The sequence below is a fragment of the Anarhichas minor genome, unplaced genomic scaffold, assembly GCF_050575085.1.
Source record: "Anarhichas minor isolate MPS153535 unplaced genomic scaffold, ASM5057508v1 ptg000024l, whole genome shotgun sequence".
Classification (NCBI taxonomy): Eukaryota; Metazoa; Chordata; class Actinopteri; order Perciformes; family Anarhichadidae; genus Anarhichas; species Anarhichas minor.
The window spans coordinates 18,148,978-18,166,647 of record NW_027466470.1 but is presented as its reverse complement, the minus strand read 5'-3'; the positions used below and the strand labels follow the sequence as shown (position 1 = coordinate 18,166,647).

Below are 17,670 nucleotides of genomic sequence, written 5' to 3'. Positions count from 1 at the left end.
ATACGTACACTAACATTTCTGTATTAAAATCGTGTTTGAATTAGTTTTATGTAATGTTCTCATTAGCTGTAAGCCATAATCAAAAGACAACGTTTGAAATATATCACCCTGTGTCTGATGAATCTATGAGTTTCACTTTTTGAATTACTGAAATAAATGAACTTAGATATTCTGATTCGTTGCGATGCACTTTATGATCGTTACCAAGAGTTGTGATGACAGCAACAAAACCTCAATAGATCTCCGCAGGAATTTAGTTTATTCATAAGAGACCTGCTAAAAGAAGCAGAGATCATTCACTGTATATGAAGTTGCTGACCAGATGTGCATTTCAAGCAGTTTCACCAAGAACAAGCTTTTTTACCCAATTACACACAAGCTTAATAATGGGAGCCCTTTCAAGTAGATAGTTACATCTTTAATGACTTCATTGTGATCTGAACTGTAAAGAGACAGGCATCAAGCTTTTAGAAGCTTACAAGACCCAAGAATAAAAATCCAATTCAGATTGAAGGCGCCAGTGTGCAGGATGGATCCGTTCCTGTTGGAGAACAAAAAGAAAAAAGGTTAAGTAGTTGTTGAGGATTAATAGAATATATAGCGCAATGTAAAATTACCTTGAAAATACTTCAGGAATTCACATCAGTGATGGTAAGTGGCCCAAGGACAGCATTTTGTACCACACCGTGCTTCCCTGTTTAAAAAAAAAAAAGAAAAGTTTAAGTACAAATCAGAGCAGACACGTTAATATAGCAGAAGTCATGCAGATACCTGATGCTGTACTCCTGATCCTCCTGGACTTGCAGTCAGATTCACAGCAGTCACAGAGATTGCTGTATGCAGAGTTGTCCAGCAGCTCCCAGCTGAGATCGTGAGGATTGAAGGAGAGTCAGAAAGTTATTCTCAAGCAGTCCATCATACAAGTCTGATTGAACCCAGAAAACATTGTGAATAGTTAAGTGACATTTTTACCCATGCTCTTTGACATAGTGGCAGGCCTTCTTGGTGTTGTCCATACCGTTGGGATCCCAAGCCACAAGTTTACAGTGGATAAACACCTGTTGAGTGGTGAGGTTGCGAGGCACAGTTAGCTTCCAGCTTTCACAATAAAGCCCTGAATCTAAAAAATCAACATCATAGTTACCCGTTCGCCGAGACCAAACCTAAAGGCTTGAAGGGATAGATGGATCTCAGATGATTTTTGCCTTTGTTCGAATTTAGAGCTCGATACCAGACTGTCCACAAGACATCTGTGTGGTTGAGAACGGAAGTGTGTTACATCTTATATCTGGACAACAAAAAAGCGGTGACACAAGATTACCCCTTATTGGCGATTATCGGATACAAAGTGCTCTCAGGCTGCAGCTCCGCTGTGGTAGCCGCTACGCATTCCTCAAGAAGCAGCAGCAAGGGCTGATGGGTCATCTGAGACACGCTAGCCATGATTGGGATAAAGGAGCCCAGAGGAAAGGTAGAGGATTCAGCAGGGCCTGAGAAGTCAGCTACAGGAGTAAATAGGAGAGGAGTCATTACGTTACAAGAGTCACCGTGAGAGCCGACATTTCCAGTGATGTCATGCTTTACACCCACCATTCATGAGTCCAATGTGGAACACTAGAGCTCCTAGACCGTATGTACTGAACACTGGCTCATAAATCAGAGGGTACCAGTTATTAGGCCTGCAACACAAAACAAAAGCAATTGAGTAAAGCAACTGCTGCCATTTTACCAAACACTCTACTGTTGTAGTATGAACACCCACCTCTCATATGCACAGGCAACGGGGTAAGTGAAGTCAGGAGAGGAACTATAGGTCAGATCATTGGTGTACATCAAGTGATCCCCAGTTACCTACGAGAGAGACAAATGTCACCAAGCTGCAGGAAATACACTGGACTCAGTTTGCAGGTAAATATATATGTTTTACTCACAATTCTCCTGAAGTTACAATCATTGACATCCACGCTGAAAACAGCCTCGGTGGCCGAGATGCTGGTGGGGAAGCAGTTACCCAGACGGAAGAGCGAGAAATCAGCCTGGGATCTGCTCTCCGTCCACACCAGCGTCACAAAATCTGGGCCGCACTTCAGCTTCATGTCTGGAAGAAGACACAACACAAAGAACTCAAGTTGCTACTCAAACAGCTTTTGTTAATGATAATCACATACCTTCGTCCACCATTTTGCTACAATATTACCTGCATATACCGACATGGCAACAGCCAGGCTCAAAAGCAGTGCACGTTGCCAAAAGAAAGCCATCATGACTGGATGCCTGCCTCTGACACTGGAGGTTTTTAAGTCCTTGTTACCGGGGCACTTTTCATTAAGAAACCCTCTTTCACCTGGTGTGTGTCAACAGCCTCAGGTGCAGAGGCCATCACACTGATTGCAGCTTGGAAAGCAGATCATGACACAGACCCGTTTCATTTTGACGGGGTAAAGCTTGATCAGCTGCACGTTAGCAGGTGTCACGATTTGTGGAAATATTTTATTTTTACACATAAAAAGAGACAATATGAGGTGACGCATTTCATACATTTAAATATGTATCACGGCCATGAAGGGAGGTAGCCAAATAACCTGAAACAATTTATTTACCACCATCCCTGCAACCATGCTGCAGGTGGCATGCACTGTTAACAGTGAGAACTAGTATATAGCAGAGTTGAAAACAAATAGATCTGCACACCAAGTAGCTCCCATTAAAGGAATTTCAATCTATATTGTAAGAAAATCCCTGCATGCAGGCGAGCATGCTAGCAGATGCACACTTGGTGATTGTAGCCGAGTAGCCAGCCTGTAATTAAAGCCTCAGCAACAGCCAGAGTAAGAAAACCCCTGCAGGCTAAACTGGCCAAAATCTAGTTATTTTTAATAAGAATTAATAAAAAGAAATCAGACCGACAATTATATAGAGTTGGATCACTTTGTTTTGTATATATAATCTGTGGCAATGCAGCCTTACTGTATTATATCAGATGTCATAATAGTTAAAGAGCTTGAGGAAAAATAGGAGGTATCCTGTCAGGATAGCCATTTCCCAAATCAGGGGCTAGATCCTCTAAATCTCATGGCCTATAAAGATGGATCTGAAGACCACATTATATCTATATATCAAATTTAAAAGCCAATTCGAAGTTAGTTGCCTCGAAACAGCCAAACAATTGTTCGATAGTGATAATCAAGGAGACGTTATGAGTTTACAGGATGACATTTAACACATTGACATCAGGACCTAGTGTTGCATGTTTAAGCTTATGTGACTTTTATATTAAGTCTGGATACCTATATTTTATTTCCCTGGAGTGGTGATGACACAGCCAAAAAACAACAATAGTTTGAGGAGTTTACACTTGGTTTATTTGTATACAGAGTTTAAGCTGGATGTACAACATTTGACAATTCCAACAATCTGCAAACAGTTCAAGTTGAGATCATGTAAAGCTGATGTCACGTTAGTTAGGAGGCTGAGGTCATCTGCTTCAGTCGAGCACGATCATGGAGTCTCCGTCAGCTTAGACTGGGCCTCCTGTTGAGAACAAGTTGAGAGCTTTGGTCCGGTTTAAAGTGAGTTTAACCAAACCTCCAGTTTCAGAACAAAGACCATGAACCTGAGAGTAAGCTGCAGGAACAGACACGTTGTTGGCCTTCGAGTCAGACGGATCCACTATGATCAGGGGTCCCAACACAGAATGGTGACTAAAGCCGTTAGTTTCTGAGAGGAAACAATAAAATAAAGATTATGACTTCATTGAGAAAAAAAAAAAAAAAAAAAAAGATGAAAACACCCATGTTAGCAGAGAAGTAATACTCCATTCAAGTCCTCTTTTGGTGCGGGGCTTGCAGGTTGAGTCACAGCAGCTACAGACAGAGCTCTTAGAGGAGTCATCGAGTAGTTCCCAGCTGGAAAAGGAGCAATTGTAGAGAGGCATTGCATCACCATGTTAATACAATTTTGTAAAGCACAAAAGCCATTACATTGACTTTTTGGTCAAATAAAAATACAAGTCATTAACAGGTCATGTTAATTTTAACTGGCATTTCTTTTAATTAAGGAAACCTTGTGCAAGAAGTTAGAATAGAAATATTTGTAGACTGAAATATTTACAATTATTTGACAATCTACGATAGGTAGTTGTTTTTTTAGAGATACGTTTATTTAACTTTTTAGTTGCATTGTTTGATGTTCATGTAAGATAAGCCAACCTCCTCCTGGCTCAAGATGCATACTTGGCGCGCATGACATCCTTGGTATAGTCTTTGAACTCTCAGCAAGAAAGCAAATAAACAGGTTTTCCAAATTTCTAACTGTTCTCAATCAGTCATTACCTCTCACTTTCCTTCTTGTAATGGCAGGCTTTCTTGCCATCATCAAGAACTTCGGGATCCCATGCAATCAGTTTACAATGAATGTACACCTGAGGAGCACATGACAGTCAAAAACTAAACATGACATGACAAAACTAAATAAAAATCATTTAATATTCCTTATGGCAGTTCCCCCTCTCACCTCATTTCCAAACCGTAACTGGAAGGCCTGCAGGAGAAGGGTGAGAGCAGACGACTGGTAGCGAGGGAGGAACTTGGAGTTTCCCCTCTTGCTATCTAGAAGACACCTGAAGAAATTAAAGTGTCGCTGATTAGCAATAAGACTTCACATCTGGAAAATAGTCAATAGAAAGACAAATCAGTGCATGAACACCCACCCATAATTGCTTATGATGGGGTAAACCTGGCTACCAGACAGCAGCTCTGGTGTAGTGGTCGCCACGCATTCCTCCATGAGCAGCAGCAAGGGTTGATGGGACTTCTGCTCCACTGCCGCCCATATTGGCATGAAGGAGCCCAGGGTGAAAACATTGGTCTTTGATATATGCGTTAATTGATCTGTAGTGAAAAAATAAAAATGCTTAGAGTGTCCCCTTGAGTAAGCCCATGTTGCATTTGGTAGTGCAAGAACTCACCATTGAGCAGCGCCATGTGGAACACTAGACTGCCTCGGCCTTCAGAAACACCTGCACCAGGGTTCAGGAAAGGTGGAACCCATCCTGCGGGTCTGAAATATAACGGGAGCATTTTCTCAGCTCACATTTCAGCTTTAAAAGTGGAATTTTGATTCTTGAAAAATACCTCCTACCTTTTATAAACACACTCGATGGGATACACATAGGCAGCCGGTTTTGACCTTGGTTGTGGCCGGTAAGTCAGCTCATTTCTATAGAAGAGATTTTTTCCTTTCATCTGTAGAAAAACAGCTTGTTGAGATACTCGAGAGGCTGAGAGGAATTTTAGTTGAATGGACCTTTTGCATTACCTGTCTTTTGAATTTGCAGTCAGCAAAACCGTAGTTGAACTCTGCTTCGCCCTCTCCGCTGGGCAGGACATTGAAACCAGAGGCCATGCAGGTTCCAAGGAAGAGACGCGCTGCATACGGCACCAGCTCCGCGTTGATCTTCCATGTGATTTTTATCGAGTCTTTCGCACAGACAACTTTGATCTCTGCAAACAAACCACTTATGGTTCCAGTTTCAGTACACAAACAACTTACAGAAGGTTGAAACATTACCGCATGCAACAAATACCTGCATTGGCAACAGTTGTTGCAAAAACTGCCAAGATGATCACACCTAGATGAGTCCCCATGACTGAATGATACAAAGCCCAGTGGAACTGACACTATTTGTAGTCTCCCTGTCCAATTAGCTGAATGATTAACATGTGTGAGAGCAGGGCGACTCTACAATTTACATTGTAGAGTATTCATTTAGACAATTCCTAAATGCAGAGGTGGAACTTGATCAAGTATTTTAACCAAGCAATTCAAAATAATATGTATTTATGCACTCCTTTTAGTTTACGCCTCCACTTTGAGAGGCAAATTTTGTCATTTATTTGTATTTTATTTCTGTTCACTCTACTGTATTTGTTTTGACTAGTGTTGGTCCACTGTGTTTTATCAAGTCCAAAGTCAGCGCAGCCGTCTACCAGGACATTTTAGAGCACTTCATGCTTCCCTCTGCTGACAAGCTTTATGGAGATGATTTCATTTTCCAGCAGGACTTGGCACCTGCTACACTGCAAAAAGTACCAATACCTGGTTTAATGACCACAGCATCACTGTGCTTGATTGGCCAGCAAACTCTCCTGACCTAAACCCAACAATGCAGACGAGCTGAAGGCCGCTATCAAAGCAACCTGGGCTTCCATAACAGCAGCGCCACAGGCTCATCACCTCCATTGATGCAAAAGGAGCCCCGACCAAGTATTGAGTGCATACGTACAGTAACATTTCTGTATTAAAAGTGTTTGAATTAGTTTTATGTAATATTCTAATTTTGGGTTTTCATTAGCTGTAAGCCATAACGCTTGAAATATATCACCCTGTGTGTGATGAATCTATGAGTTTCATTTTGAATTACTGAAATATATGAACTTCGATGATATTCTGATTCATTTAGATGCACTTTATGATCGTTACCAAGAGTTGTGATGATACAGCAACAAAACCTCAATAGATCTCTGCAGGAATTTAGTTTATTCATAAGAGACCTGCTAAAAGAAGCAGAGATCATTCACTGTATATGAAGTTGCTGACCAGATGTGCATTTCACCAAGAACAAGCTTCTTATAAAGAAAACACTCAAGCTTAATAATGGGAGAGCTTTCAAGTAGATAGTTACATCTTTAATGCTTCATTATGATCTGAACTGCAAAGAGACAGGCATCAAGCTTTCACAATCTTACAAAACACAATAAAAATCCAATTCAGATTGAAGGAGCCAGTGTGCAGGATGGATCCGTTCCTGTTGGAGAACAAAGAAAAAGGGTTAAGCAGTTGTTAAGGATAAATTTAATATATATAGTGCAATGTAAAATTAAAACTTACTGGAAAACACTTCAGGAATTCACATCAGTGATGGTAAGTGGCCCAAGGACAGCATTTTGAACCACACCATGCTTCCCTGTTTTAAAAAAAAGAAAAGTTTAAGTACAAATCAGAGCAGACACGTTAATATAGCAGAAGTCACGCAGATACCTGATGCTGTACTCCTGATCCTCCTGGACTTGCAGTCAGATTCACAGCAGTCACAGAGATTGCTGTATGCAGAGTTGTCCAGCAGCTCCCAGCTGAGATCGTGAGGATTGAAGGAGAGTCAGAAAGTTATTCTCAAGCAGTCCATCATACAAGTCTGATTGAACCCAGAAAACATTGTGAAATGCTAAGTGACATTTTTACCCATGCTCTTTGACATAGTGGCAGGCCTTCTTGGTGTTGTCCATACCGTTGGGATCCCAAGCCACAAGTTTACAGTGGATAAACACCTGTTGAGTGGTGAGGTTGCGAGGCACAGTTAGCTTCCAGCTTTCACAATAAAGCCCTGAATCTAAAAATCAACATTATAGTTACCCGTTCGCCGAGACCAAACCTAAAGGCTTGAAGGGATAGATGGATCTCAGATGATTTTTGCCTTTGTTCGAATTTAGAGCTCGATACCAGACTGTCCACAAGACATCTGTGTGGTTGAGAACGGAAAAGAGTGTTACATCTTATATCTGGACAACAACAAAAAAGCGGTGACACAAGATTACCCCTTATTGGCGATTATCGGGTACAAAGTGCTCTCAGGCTGCAGCTCCGCTGTGGTAGCCGCTACGCATTCCTCAAGAAGCAGCAGCAAGGGCTGATGGGTCATCTGAGACACGCTAGCCATGATTGGGATAAAGGAGCCCAGAGGAAAGGTAGAGGATTCAGCAGGGCCTGAGAAGTCAGCTACAGGAGTAAATAGGAGAGGAGTCATTACGTTACAAGAGTCACCGTGAGAGCCGACATTTCCAGTGATGTCATGCTTTACACCCACCATTCATGAGTCCAATGTGGAACACTAGAGCTCCTAGACCGTATGTACTGAACACTGGCTCATAAATCAGAGGGTACCAGTTATTAGGCCTGCAACACAACAAAAGCAATTGAGTAAAGCAACTGCTGCCATTTTACCAAACACTCTACTGTTGTAGTATGAACACCCACCTCTCATATGCACAGGCAACGGGGTAAGTGAAGTCAGGAGAGGAACTATAGGTCAGATCATTGGTGTACATCAAGTGATCCCCAGTTACCTACGAGAGAGACAAATGTCACCAAGCTGCAGGAAATACACTGGACTCAGTTTGCAGGTAAATATATATGTTTTACGCACAATTCTCCTGAAGTTACAATCGTTGACATCCACGCTGAAAACAGCCTCGGTGGCCGAGATGCTGGTGGGGAAGCAGTTACCCAGACGGAAGAGCGAGAAATCAGCCTGGGATCTGCTCTCCGTCCACACCAGCGTCACAAAATCTGGGCCGCACTTCAGCTTCATGTCTGGAAGAAGACACAACACAAAGAACTCAAGCTTCTACTCAAACAGCTTTTGTTAATGATAATCACATACCTTCGTCCACCATTTTGCTACAGTATTACCTGCATATACCGACATGGCAGCGACCAGGCTCAAAAGCAGTGCACGTTGCCAAAAGAAAGCCATCATGACTGGATGCCTGCCTCTGACACTGTGGAGGTTTTTAAGTCCTTGTTACCGGGGCACTTTTCATTAAGAAACCCTCTTTCACCTGGTGTGTGTCAACAGCCTCAGGTGCAGAGGCCATCACACTGATTGCAGCTTGGAAAGCAAGGCTGCGGTCGAATAGTCCTTTTTGCTCATAGGGTACATCCCAAGTCTCTTTATTGCATCCCCGTTTCCCTCACTTGCGTCCTTTCCTTGTGTCTTAGTCCCTCCCACCAGGGATGCATGGAGAGATCATGGGTACTTCTCAAGTCTCTTATTTGTCATTTCCTCGCTCCTCGATCCTCGCTTGAACCGGAAGTTGTTTCTACGCCGCCATATTGACAGCCGTCCCAAAGCTCTAATGTAGCTCTGAGGAGCGAGGATCGAGGATGGAGGAGGGACCTCGGAGGAGCCATGAGCGAGGACCCACGAGAACAGACTTCCAGGAAGTATTTTAACGGCCGACACGCCCCCTCATTGTTCATCAGTTATGTGATTGGACGCTGCAGCCGATCGGACTGACTGACTGAATTTAACACCAGAGTGAAGACAGATCACAGAATAAACTCTAGTTTATATTTGATTAGGTTTCTGATTCAACATCTGGTTTAAATAAATGTTCATCGTAGTCTGAACAACAAAACAACCACAAACTACTTTCTTCATTTATTAGAAAGATTTGTGATTTCATGATCTGATGTTTCCCTCAATAACTTTATTATAGAAACAATTAAAGTCAGAGGGAGCTGGAGAGACGAAACACTTTTTACATCATTCCTGAGTGTTTGATGAGTTTTATCATTTAAGAGAAACAATAATCATATTCTGGGTTATTTAATAATGACGTCACAGTCACAATTTCAAAACGTACAGACGCAAATAATTCATAAATAAGACGATCGCATTCCGCCGTATAAATCGATCCTGCGCTTATAAACAGAACACAGTTTGTAAACAGACTACAGAGAGAAACACCTCTACAGTGGTGATTACTGTGTCTTTATTAGTTATTAGTATTATTAGTTACTATTATTAAGTACAGTGATCATGTGAACAGACACAAACTTATCAAAAGTCTCTCCAGCTGTTAAAGCCGACTGACAGCTGATCCAGCTGTGATCAGCTGATCCTCCGTCATCAGAAACAGACGTCGCTTCACGTGACGCAACTGAGGAAAGGACGTCTCATGTCTCTTAAAACATATTTCCTCGTTCCTCTCTCCTCGCATGGTTTCCTCCATGCATCCCTGGTGGGAGGGACTAAGACGCAAGGAAAGGACCCAAGTGAGGGAAACGGGGATGCAATTAAGAGACTTGGGATGTACCCCATGTATCATCATTTCATTCAGTCACGTGAGGCTGATCATTCCTGAGTGTCGGGTTTGATGAGTTATATAATTAAAATTTAACCTGAAACATTGAACCTAATAAATTAATTACATTGTTCAAGAGAAACCATAATAATATTCTGGGTTATTTAATAATGACGTCACAATCTGAATTTCAATACGTACAGACGCAAATAATTCATAAATAAGTCAAACGCATTCCACCGGATAGAAATCGGTCCTGTGCTTATAAACAGAACACAGTTTGTTAAAGAGGTAACAGACTACAGAGAGACAACACCTATACAGTGATGATTAATGTGTCTTTATTAGTTATTATTAGTTACTATTATTCAGTACAGTGATCATGTGTACAGACAAACTTATCAAAAGTCTCTCCAGCTGTTAAAGCCGACTGACAGCTGTGATCAGCAGCCGCCATCATCAGAAACAGACGTCGCTTCAGTGAGGCAACTGAGGAAAGGACGTCTCATGTCTCTTAAAAAATATTTCCTTGTTTCTTCTCGCCTCGCATGGTTTCCTTGCGTCTCTCCATGCATCCCTGGTGGGAGGGACTAAGACGCAAGGAAAGGACGCAAGTGAGGGAAACGGGGATGCAATAAAGAGACTTGGGATGTACCCTATGAGCAAAAAGGACTATTCGACCGCAGCCTTGCTTTCCAAGCTGCAATCAGCGTGATGGCCTCTGCACCTGAGGCTGTTGACACACACCAGGTGAAAGAGGGTTTCTTAATGAAAAGTGCCCCGGTAACAAGGACTTAAAAACCTCCACAGTGTCAGAGGCAGGCATCCAGTCATGATGGCTTTCTTTTGGCAACGTGCACTGCTTTTGAGCCTGGCCGCTGCCATGTCGGTATATGCAGGTAATACTGTAGCAAAATGGTGGACGAAGGTATGTGATTATCATTAACAAAAGCTGTTTGAGTAGCAACTTGAGTTCTTTGTGTTGTGTCTTCTTCCAGACATGAAGCTGAAGTGCGGCCCAGATTTTGTGACGCTGGTGTGGACGGAGAGCAGATCCCAGGCTGATTTCTCGCTCTTCCGTCTGGGTAACTGCTTCCCCACCAGCATCTCGGCCACCGAGGCTGTTTTCAGCGTGGATGTCAACGATTGTAACTTCAGGAGAATTGTGCGTAAAACATATATATTTACCTGCAAACTGAGTCCAGTGTATTTCCTGCAGCTTGGTGACATTTGTCTCTCTCGTAGGTAACTGGGGATCACTTGATGTACACCAATGATCTGACCTATAGTTCCTCTCCTGACTTCACTTACCCCGTTGCCTGTGCATATGAGAGGTGGGTGTTCATACTACAACAGTAGAGTGTTTGGTAAAATGGCAGCAGTTGCTTTACTCAATTGCTTTTGTTTTGTGTTGCAGGCCTAATAACTGGTACCCTCTGATTTATGAGCCAGTGTTCAGTACATATGGTCTAGGAGCTCTAGTGTTCCACATTGGACTCATGAATGGTGGGTGTAAAGCATGACATCACTGGAAATGTCGGCTCTCACGGTGACTCTTGTAATGTAATGACTCCTCTCCTATTTACTCCTGTAGCTGACTTCTCAGGCCCTGCTGAATCCTCTACCTTTCCTCTGGGCTCCTTTATCCCAATCATGGCTAGCGTGTCTCAGATGACCCATCAGCCCTTGCTGCTGCTTCTTGAGGAATGCGTAGCGGCTACCACAGCGGAGCTGCAGCCTGAGAGCACTTTGTACCCGATAATCGCCAATAAGGGGTAATCTTGTGTCACCGCTTTTTTGTTGTTGTCCAGATATAAGATGTAACACTCTTTTCCGTTCTCAACCACACAGATGTCTTGTGGACAGTCTGGTATCACGCTCTAAATTCGAACAAAGGCAAAAATCATCTGAGATCCATCTATCCCTTCAAGCCTTTAGGTTTGGTCTCGGCGAACGGGTAACTATAATGTTGTTTTTTTTTAGATTCAGGGCTTTATTGTGAAAGCTGGAAGCTAACTATGCCTCGCAACCTCACCACTCAACAGGTGTTTATCCACTGTAAACTTGTGGCTTGGGATCCCAACGGTATGGACAACACCAAGAAGGCCTGCCACTATGTCAAAGAGCATGGGTAAAAATGTCACTTAACTATTCACAATGTTTTCTGGGTTCAATCAGACTTGTATGATGGACTGCTTGAGAATAACTTTCTGACTCGCCTTCAATCCTCACGATCTCAGCTGGGAGCTGCTGGACAACTCTGCATACAGCAATCTCTGTGACTGCTGTGAATCTGACTGCAAGTCCAGGAGGATCAGGAGTACAGCATCAGGTATCTGCGTGACTTCTGCTATATTAACGTGTCTGCTTTGATTTGTACTTAAACTTTTTTTCTTTTCTTTTTTTAAACAGGGAAGCATGGTGTGGTACAAAATGCTGTCCTTGGGCCACTTACCATCACTGATGTGAATTCCTGAAGTATTTTCCAGTAAGTTTTAATTTTACATTGCACTCTATATTAAATCTATCCTTAACTGCTTAACCCTTTTTCTTTGTTGTCCAACAGGAACGGATCCATCCTGCACACTGGCTCCTTCAATCTGAATTGGATTTTTATTCTTGTGTTTTGTAAGATTGTGAAAGCTTGATGCCTGTCTCTTTGCAGTTCAGATCATAATGAAGCATTAAAGATGTAACTATCTACCTGAAAGCTCTCCCATTATTAAGCTTGAGTGTTTTCTTTGTAAAAAGCTTGTTCTTGGTGAAATGCACATCTGGTCAGCATCTTCATATACAATGGCTTTAATGATAAGATCTATTTTCAAGAAGCACAAATCTCAAACCTGTCAGAATATCTTCATCCACATTTATATCAACATTTCCCAAAGTATGTTTGAAGGGCTGTCACTGGGAACATCCCTAATCACGGTCATGGTAAAAATAGACAGTAAAATCGGCTTCTTAATACACAGAACTAAATTGACACTGCTGTCTTTATTTATTTTTAACAATGAATGATCTCGGCATGTACATTTTTGTCTAGCAGGTCTATTTCAAAGCTAAACTCAGCATTTTATTATTTATGTAGAAATAAAAAGTTTTAACAAGATTTAAATGGATTTTTTTTTCTATTTACGCATAGAAACCTTATTACCCTGTCAAAATGGGTCCAACATTTATACTTAGCCAACTGCTCCTTGGTACATAATTCAGTCTTAAGCCACACCAGCACAAATATGTTGTGCCAAGGATTAATAAAGCTTTAAGGTGAATATTTCTTGAACTTGGACACTGTGCAACCAGTGTAGTTTAGATCAGGTCTACAAATCACCAGCATTCAAAGGGTAACAATAATTGCAACTCTCTGTGCTGAACTGTTCAATTTTAGAATTCTATTATTTTGAAAGGGTGAATTTTCTAATGAAATAAATGACTAAAACATGTTTGATTCCTACTGACTACCTTATTTAAACGTCTAAAAACAAGCTGGCATACTTGTCTAATGTCATGGTTAAATTGGCCTTAACTGCAATAGCAGACCTGTCATTTGCATGTTGATCCGAGACGCTCCGAAGGGGGTTTTACTACGTCACACGGTCAATCAGAACAGAGCACGAGATCCGCTATTCGCGCTGAGGCGGGACGTCTGCGCTGAGCTGAAATATCATCCGAGGATAAAACTTCAACTAACTCACCTCTGAGCATATTAACAGGTAATGTTGGCAAGATAACAAAGACGAGTGTGCGGATATCCTCTAGACAAAGTTTAATGAAAGTTTTGAGCCAAAGTGGATGTTCCACAATTTAAGATAACGTTAGCTAGCGTTAGCTAGCAAACACTTTGGTAGCCAATAGGCTCTTTTCACAGCAGCCATTTTGAGGTGTCATTGCAGGGTGAACACAGGTGTAAGTAATAACATTAATTATGGCCCTGTTCCATTAGGCTTGTCAGGACGGAATTGTGCATGCTTGGCTCACTGGAATGGCTGTGACACAAAACATTGAATGGGACTGCAATTAATTTAATGAATTACACCTGTGTTTACCTTGCTCTGACAAGTCAAAATGACTGCTGTGAAAAGGGGCTATAGTATAACCTCTTAGCATTGTGGATAAGTAACATTAGCTAGCTTTGTCTTCACGTTAGACAAATGTACCTAACTGTACTGGTGTGTGTGTGTGTGTGTGTGTGGAGGTTATGTCTTTGCAAAATACCCTAGCCTAATGCTAAAATGGTTAAGCTATTGCTAACTTTTTGCATGAGAGTGTATGTGATGAATTTATATTGTGTTAACTTGTGATTATGGTAAAAAAAAGTCACAAAAAGACAAAATGTATCTACATAATGGTACATCACATGGCAACAATATCATACCTGACACCTTTTTTATTCTTGCTAATATATTGCCAGTAGTTTCCACTAGTGGAGTGTTGAGACGTGGGGGACTCAAGTTGGGTGCTAATGCCTGGTTCCACTTTGTCTCAAAGGTGTTGTATGAGATGAGGTCAAGGCTCTGTACAGGCCAGTCAGGTTCTTCCACACCAGACTGGGTAAACCATTTCTTTATAGACCCGGCTTTGTGCAGGGGGATAGTGTCCCAATACTAAAAGAATATAAAAATGTGTGACCACATACTTATGGTCATATACTGTAATATTTCATGTTACATATTCACATTTGTGTATCATGTGTTTGCAGAGGAGGAACCCCACAGGACTAAAAATGGACTGGTTCCACTGTAACCAGTGCTTCACAAGGAGAGGGTCGAGGTTTGCTGTGTCCAGCTGTGGCCACATCTGCTGTGAAGCATGCATTAAATCTAGTGAGACGGTTATATCCACAAAGTCAATGCTTCCATTATTATTCAAAGTTACTGTGAGGAACTTTTAACTGGTTGTGAAACGTTCTCCTCATTACTACCGATGCCCCTATATGACCTACATAAGTAAACAAGACCATCAGCGATTGGTGGAAGCAAACACCGACAACACGCTGCCGGAGACCCAGGCTGTATTCCTGGGCCTGCTGGAGGGAAGGGAGGCACGGGAGAACCAGAACCAGGACTGAGCAGGGCAGACTGCCAGACCCTGCTGCAATAAAATTAGAGGTTTTCTGAAGAGAACCTGGTGAAACACTACCACTTTCATCCAAACGGACCGCCAAAATTGACACAAAATGAGAGCTCCTTGTAGTAACTTTAACACCATTGCTCAAATTAGACAGTTGCCGGCTAGTTATGGTTCTTGTGATTCTGTCTTTCCCCGCAGAGCAGTGCAGTGTGTGTGGGGCCAGCTGCAGTTACTTGCCCATCACAGATGAGGTTGGTGAGTTTGACATCTCCACGGCAGGATACTGTCTGATCACCTTATTTTGCATAGCCAGCTTATTATATTTGCACTATTATTTTTGTTTCAGATGAAGCCACAGGAAAAGGTGTTTTTCAAGGACCCCGTGAAGCTCATCCAGTCACGGCTGGAGCACATTTCACAGGTCTGTCTCTGCTGTGCAGCGGCCACCCAGGCTCCCTCTCTGCTGTCATTGTAATTGCTATACAGAGACTTTAAATGTCATAGCAGCCAGTCAATTAGTAACCGGTGAGTGAGTCACAACAAGAGACTGCTTCAGTTAGAGGGATATTTGACTAGATTAAAAGCATCCTAAATGGTCAGCATCATTTGGGAATCCCTGAGCTTTAATCCAAAAGCCAAAGTTGAATCACATGATGTTTTTATTTTCACTGAAAGAATATTTGATAGTGAGGTCTTCGTGCTCCTCAGATTGCCCTTTTTCAGCGGACACAGACGGAGAGAGTCACGGCGCACTTCCAGCATAAGTCTGTTGAACTGGAACGACGTCTGAAGGAAGTCACTGAGCAGGGTTACAGGTGATTTCCATGTCTGTTGTTGTTGTTCCTTTGTGGCCGTGTAAATAACCCCCCCCCCCCCCCCCGATTGTAACGCTATTCTTCCCACTTCTGTCATCATAAGGCAACTCTCTGAGCTGAAAAGAGAGAACGCTGAGTTAAAAAAGCAGCTTTCAGAGCTGAAAAGAGAAACTGCTGATTTGAAAAAGCCACTTTCTCAGCGGAGGGTAAGTGCTCCGAAAGTCTAATATAGAAAAAGTTCATTTTTTATAAGTTAATAAGTTACATATTTAATTTAGCTTGCACACTTTGTGTTTGCCACAGGTTTCTCCAGGACAGTTTCATACAAATGGGTAAAACCAAATTTCCCTTTCAGGACTACCCTGTTTATTCACAAACACTCTCCAGTATTAAAACTTTTAACTTATTGTCTCGTATATAGAACTCAACGGATGTCCCTCCCTGTGGCTATCACCTCTCCAGGTAAACCCTGTGCTTTAAGTTGAATTGTTACAGTTACTCTTTTTGGTGTTGGTGGTCCATTTAAAATTTAAGTTGATGAACGTGTGTATGTTCTCTTTTTATCAGTTACCCCTCGTTCAAGAACCATGAGGTACGTACTCCGTGCTCTGATGGATTTCATTCTGTATTTGCAACATCGTTGTGTATCGACACTTAATGAAAGGATTGCTTTCTATGCTCTAACATGTTGTCTGTGTCTCAGTTACTTTGGCTCAGCAGAGTCTCACGGGTTGGCCAGAGACAGAGGTCCCAGTCTGTCCTCCCTCACAGTAAGTCTCAGAGTTACATTGTAATGTTTTGTAGACCTAGTGGAAATAAATACTGAAGAAAATACAAATACCTCTGTTCTTAGATTATTCTGCAACTCTTAAAGACCCGTGTCGACATAATAACAGTGTGACATACAACATTTGTAATTCACGGTCAACTAAATAGCTTTTACCGAAGCGTTTCATGAGCTCTGGAGTTTGTTCTACTGTTAAGGAGATGCTATCTCCATGACAACTCCATCCACTGACGAAGAATATGAAATGAGGTTGAAACCTCAGGGAGGGGCTCGTAAGTAAGAGCAACGTGCAGGTTAACTCAATGTGTAGGAAAATGATTTAGTAAATAGTTTCAGAGTTTTTGTAAGACGTGTTTTAAATCTGCTCAAGACAAAACGGAAGTGACGTGTGCAGAGGGAGCGCGGCCAGTTTGATTTTCATAAATATGAATCACCGCTAATTTTGACACTGAAGAGGTTGAAAATGGCAATTCATATGCTTATGATGGATTATAGTCTCATAATTATGAGCCGGGTGCCCAAGAGCCCAGCAACAGGATATTGGCAAGAAATTGAGTCGATCAAGAGTGTTTTTGTCAGATTATAATGTCCGTGGTCAAAACTAGATTTTTACACTCACTACACATTTATACCCAGGTCCTCATCAGTACTAGTCAAATATTCAACTATGAACTTTAAATCTGTACTCCTATTGTTTTTTTCAGACACCTGGATCGGCAACCTCTATTTCCAGCCACAGTTCTCTCCATGAATACGTTCACAGTGAGTGTTGTTGCAAAGACGCTTCTGTAGCTCGACCAGAGGTTCTGTGATTAAACTGGATAAGTTCAGCATATTCTGTCTTTAATCGAGATCCTTTCACCTGTTTTAAATAGGAACACCCACATCCTTTAGCACTCCTACAAGGTAAGAAACGCTTTCCAATTAACGTGTAATGAAACATTCATCTTGATGGGAAAATGTTCTCGTGCAATCGCTGAGTCAGTCTATTTGTGTCATCCTCAGAATTCAGCGTCAGACACCTAATGTTTTCCCGTTCCAGTTTATGAATGGATTATCAATACATTCACCCAGACATTAATGAAATGGCCTCCATCAGTTATTAAGGAGTGTGTAGCCATATGTTTGTTTAATT

General features: G+C 41.9%; 5 protein-coding genes across 5 annotated transcripts; 2 read left to right on the top strand and 3 right to left on the bottom strand.

The window, feature by feature from the left end:
• Positions 1-225: 225 nt before the first annotated feature.
• On the bottom strand, positions 226-2,294 carry LOC142956433 (zona pellucida sperm-binding protein 3-like). Its single transcript, XM_076098034.1, has 9 exons — positions 2,198-2,294; positions 1,932-2,098; positions 1,763-1,851; positions 1,591-1,679; positions 1,322-1,502; positions 1,145-1,250; positions 973-1,058; positions 772-863; positions 226-694 (listed from the first exon to the last, which is right to left on the bottom strand). The coding sequence occupies exons 1-9, from the start codon at positions 2,262-2,264 to the stop codon at positions 630-632; spliced, it is 942 nt and encodes a 313-aa protein (XP_075954149.1). The 5' UTR covers positions 2,265-2,294; the 3' UTR covers positions 226-629.
• A 1,220-nt stretch (positions 2,295-3,514) lies between these two features.
• LOC142956432 (zona pellucida sperm-binding protein 3-like) lies at positions 3,515-5,645 on the bottom strand. The gene is made up of 9 exons (XM_076098033.1): positions 5,585-5,645; positions 5,317-5,501; positions 5,140-5,243; positions 4,967-5,058; positions 4,709-4,889; positions 4,513-4,618; positions 4,332-4,420; positions 3,814-3,905; positions 3,515-3,717 (listed from the first exon to the last, which is right to left on the bottom strand). Exons 1-9 carry the CDS (start codon positions 5,643-5,645, stop codon positions 3,518-3,520), a joined length of 1,110 nt encoding a protein of 369 aa, XP_075954148.1. The 3' UTR covers positions 3,515-3,517.
• Positions 5,646-6,899: 1,254 nt separating this feature from the next.
• Positions 6,900-8,557, bottom strand: LOC142956637 (zona pellucida sperm-binding protein 3-like). The gene is made up of 9 exons (XM_076098304.1): positions 8,467-8,557; positions 8,201-8,367; positions 8,032-8,120; positions 7,862-7,950; positions 7,593-7,773; positions 7,411-7,516; positions 7,240-7,325; positions 7,039-7,130; positions 6,900-6,964 (listed from the first exon to the last, which is right to left on the bottom strand). The coding sequence occupies exons 1-9, from the start codon at positions 8,531-8,533 to the stop codon at positions 6,900-6,902; spliced, it is 942 nt and encodes a 313-aa protein (XP_075954419.1). The 5' UTR covers positions 8,534-8,557.
• A 2,114-nt stretch (positions 8,558-10,671) lies between these two features.
• LOC142956549 (zona pellucida sperm-binding protein 3-like) lies at positions 10,672-12,837 on the top strand. Its single transcript, XM_076098187.1, has 9 exons — positions 10,672-10,762; positions 10,862-11,028; positions 11,109-11,197; positions 11,281-11,369; positions 11,458-11,638; positions 11,715-11,820; positions 11,909-11,994; positions 12,104-12,195; positions 12,276-12,837. Exons 1-9 carry the CDS (start codon positions 10,696-10,698, stop codon positions 12,338-12,340), a joined length of 942 nt encoding a protein of 313 aa, XP_075954302.1. The 5' UTR covers positions 10,672-10,695; the 3' UTR covers positions 12,341-12,837.
• Positions 12,838-14,586: 1,749 nt separating this feature from the next.
• Positions 14,587-17,616, top strand: LOC142956281 (E3 ubiquitin-protein ligase RNF212B-like). Its single transcript, XM_076097798.1, has 12 exons — positions 14,587-14,686; positions 15,132-15,184; positions 15,280-15,354; positions 15,642-15,748; positions 15,852-15,954; positions 16,052-16,080; positions 16,170-16,210; positions 16,316-16,340; positions 16,452-16,518; positions 17,240-17,297; positions 17,411-17,441; positions 17,541-17,616. Exons 1-12 carry the CDS (start codon positions 14,587-14,589, stop codon positions 17,614-17,616), a joined length of 765 nt encoding a protein of 254 aa, XP_075953913.1.
• Positions 17,617-17,670: the final 54 nt, after the last annotated feature.

Bases quoted from the DNA above. Each gene is read 5' to 3' on its own strand.
- LOC142956433 (XM_076098034.1), bottom strand. From the start codon at position 2,264: ATGATGGCTTTCTTTTGGCAACGTGCACTGCTTTTGAGCCTGGCTGTT. The intron at 1,503-1,590 runs GTGGGTGTAAAG...TTACTCCTGTAG, and splicing joins CCACATTGGACTCATGAATG to CTGACTTCTCAGGCCCTGCT. The intron at 864-972 runs GTAAAAATGTCA...TCACGATCTCAG, and splicing joins CACTATGTCAAAGAGCATGG to CTGGGAGCTGCTGGACAACT.
- LOC142956549 (XM_076098187.1), top strand. From the start codon at position 10,696: ATGATGGCTTTCTTTTGGCAACGTGCACTGCTTTTGAGCCTGGCCGCT. The intron at 10,763-10,861 runs GTAATACTGTAG...GTCTTCTTCCAG, and splicing joins TGCCATGTCGGTATATGCAG to ACATGAAGCTGAAGTGCGGC. The intron at 12,196-12,275 runs GTATCTGCGTGA...TTTTTTAAACAG, and splicing joins GATCAGGAGTACAGCATCAG to GGAAGCATGGTGTGGTACAA.
- LOC142956432 (XM_076098033.1), bottom strand. From the start codon at position 5,645: ATGGGGACTCATCTAGGTGTGATCATCTTGGCAGTTTTTGCAACAACT. The intron at 5,244-5,316 runs GTAATGCAAAAG...GTTTTTCTACAG, and splicing joins ACTGCAAATTCAAAAGACAG to ATGAAAGGAAAAAATCTCTT. The intron at 4,619-4,708 runs GTGGGTGTTCAT...TAATTTCTTCAG, and splicing joins CCCATCATAAGCAATTATGG to GTGTCTTCTAGATAGCAAGA.
- LOC142956637 (XM_076098304.1), bottom strand. From the start codon at position 8,533: ATGATGGCTTTCTTTTGGCAACGTGCACTGCTTTTGAGCCTGGTCGCT. The intron at 7,774-7,861 runs GTGGGTGTAAAG...TTACTCCTGTAG, and splicing joins CCACATTGGACTCATGAATG to CTGACTTCTCAGGCCCTGCT. The intron at 7,517-7,592 runs GTAATCTTGTGT...TCAACCACACAG, and splicing joins CCGATAATCGCCAATAAGGG to ATGTCTTGTGGACAGTCTGG.
- LOC142956281 (XM_076097798.1), top strand. From the start codon at position 14,587: ATGGACTGGTTCCACTGTAACCAGTGCTTCACAAGGAGAGGGTCGAGG. The intron at 16,081-16,169 runs GTAAAACCAAAT...TCTCGTATATAG, and splicing joins GGACAGTTTCATACAAATGG to AACTCAACGGATGTCCCTCC. The intron at 16,341-16,451 runs GTACGTACTCCG...TCTGTGTCTCAG, and splicing joins CCTCGTTCAAGAACCATGAG to TTACTTTGGCTCAGCAGAGT.